Here is a 1,518-nt window from a genome sequence, read left to right on the forward strand (position 1 = left end):
GTACCAAGATCCTGCTATAACTGTGCATTGACCTTCTTTATTCGTTATGTGTATAACTCCATTTTCCTTTGATTTATGGCACTTTCTCGACAACAATACGAACAGGCATGTTCAGATATGTGGATATAATTTCGGGCATGATGTACATAAGACACTCGTAAGCCTTGAATACTGATGATCTGAATACATATGAATTCATAAACGCATGTCAAACTGCTTATTATAATTTGCATAAATACTCTAGCTAGTGCGTTTTCTCAAGCAAAAAAATCTTTAATCTGTAATCAACGGCAGCGCGTGTAATCGGGTTTTCATGTGATCTTACTTAATAAGTGTTGCAAGCGTGATAAATTGTGGAAGATAATAATGTAACTTTATTGGACATTTCAAATAATCATTGCAGAGTTATACTCTGTTGTTACTCTGTGTAGGTATAATTTAACAATTGAGGATCGAACATCTGCATCATCGTTGTTTAATCAGTTGTTAATGCTGTTCTAATACCGGCAACCATCGCGTCGTCCTCACATTCTGGAACGTTGAAATAATTCGATACAATTTCTGGTTTAATATTGGTCATTAGTCAATATTATTCTATCACGTTTTTTGCTTCAATAATATAGACAGAACGCTCCAACCAAAGTTAATTTATTCCTGAAAAATATGATTTTTAAAATTTAATGTTAATGAAATGATATAATTTTTCGATACAACATCAATAAAAAATAATTAACTATCCGGTAGACGCATGGAGATATATGGAAGGAGCAAATAATAGTATTGTTTTTGAGCGCAAAGAATGAAACCTGAGAAGTAAGGGGAAAAATCAATTGCGACCATGTTGATTGATCAGAAGTACTTAGTATATGCAGAGTGTTTCAATTTAACGCACTTGAATTTCTCCGAAACCATATTAACCTGTTTCTGCGAGATTCTATGGTATTGAGGAGGACATATTAAAAAAAAATTTGACCTTAGACGGAGACATTATGATTAAATAAAAGTCAACTTTATTTTTTAAATGGCGGCCTAATTTTTTTAACTCCCTACACCACAATTAATACATGGAATTTCTGCGTTTATATCGTTGCTGGATAGTAAACAGCTAATAAAAAAATACTTTATGACTATTGCGTCGTCTTCCAGTATTTCCATTTTTTTTTTTATCATATCTGCTGCTTTCTCGGCAATCATGTAAACCGGTATATTTGTGTGCGCCGATACAATTTCGGGCATGATGGACGCATCCACTACTCGTAAATTTGAAATACCAATGACCTGCAAAAAATTGAATATAAATTTATAAACACATTTCATTCTGCTTATTATGTATCGTATAAATACTAGCTAGTGCATTTTATCAAGGAAATACCTTTAATGTAGGATCAACGACAGCAGTTGGGTCACCACGGGGTCCCATTTTACAAGTGCCGCAAGGGTGAAATAGTGTGGAAGATCGTATTCTTATCATGCATTCCCAATAAGCATCAGAATCATACTTGTAATTTTTGCATTCCA

General features: G+C 33.6%; 1 protein-coding gene across 3 annotated transcripts; it reads right to left on the minus strand.

The window, feature by feature from the left end:
• Positions 1 to 351: 351 nt before the first annotated feature.
• On the minus strand, positions 352 to 1,510 carry LOC105461515 (choline dehydrogenase, mitochondrial-like). 3 transcript variants are annotated; one of them, XM_011708015.1, is made up of 3 exons: positions 1,373 to 1,510; positions 1,121 to 1,278; positions 352 to 531 (listed from the first exon to the last, which is right to left on the minus strand). In XM_011708015.1, exons 1-3 carry the CDS (start codon positions 1,469 to 1,471, stop codon positions 525 to 527), a joined length of 264 nt encoding a protein of 87 aa, XP_011706317.1. In that variant the 5' UTR covers positions 1,472 to 1,510; the 3' UTR covers positions 352 to 524. The 3 variants fall into 3 exon arrangements, with proteins under 3 accessions (XP_011706317.1, XP_011706316.1, XP_011706315.1); XM_011708014.1 differs by having other exon boundaries at positions 352 to 654; XM_011708013.1 differs by having other exon boundaries at positions 352 to 1,278.
• Positions 1,511 to 1,518: the final 8 nt, after the last annotated feature.

This window comes from Wasmannia auropunctata, unplaced genomic scaffold (assembly GCF_000956235.1).
Source record: "Wasmannia auropunctata unplaced genomic scaffold, wasmannia.A_1.0 LD285857.1, whole genome shotgun sequence".
Lineage (NCBI taxonomy): Eukaryota > Metazoa > Arthropoda > Insecta > Hymenoptera > Formicidae > Wasmannia > Wasmannia auropunctata.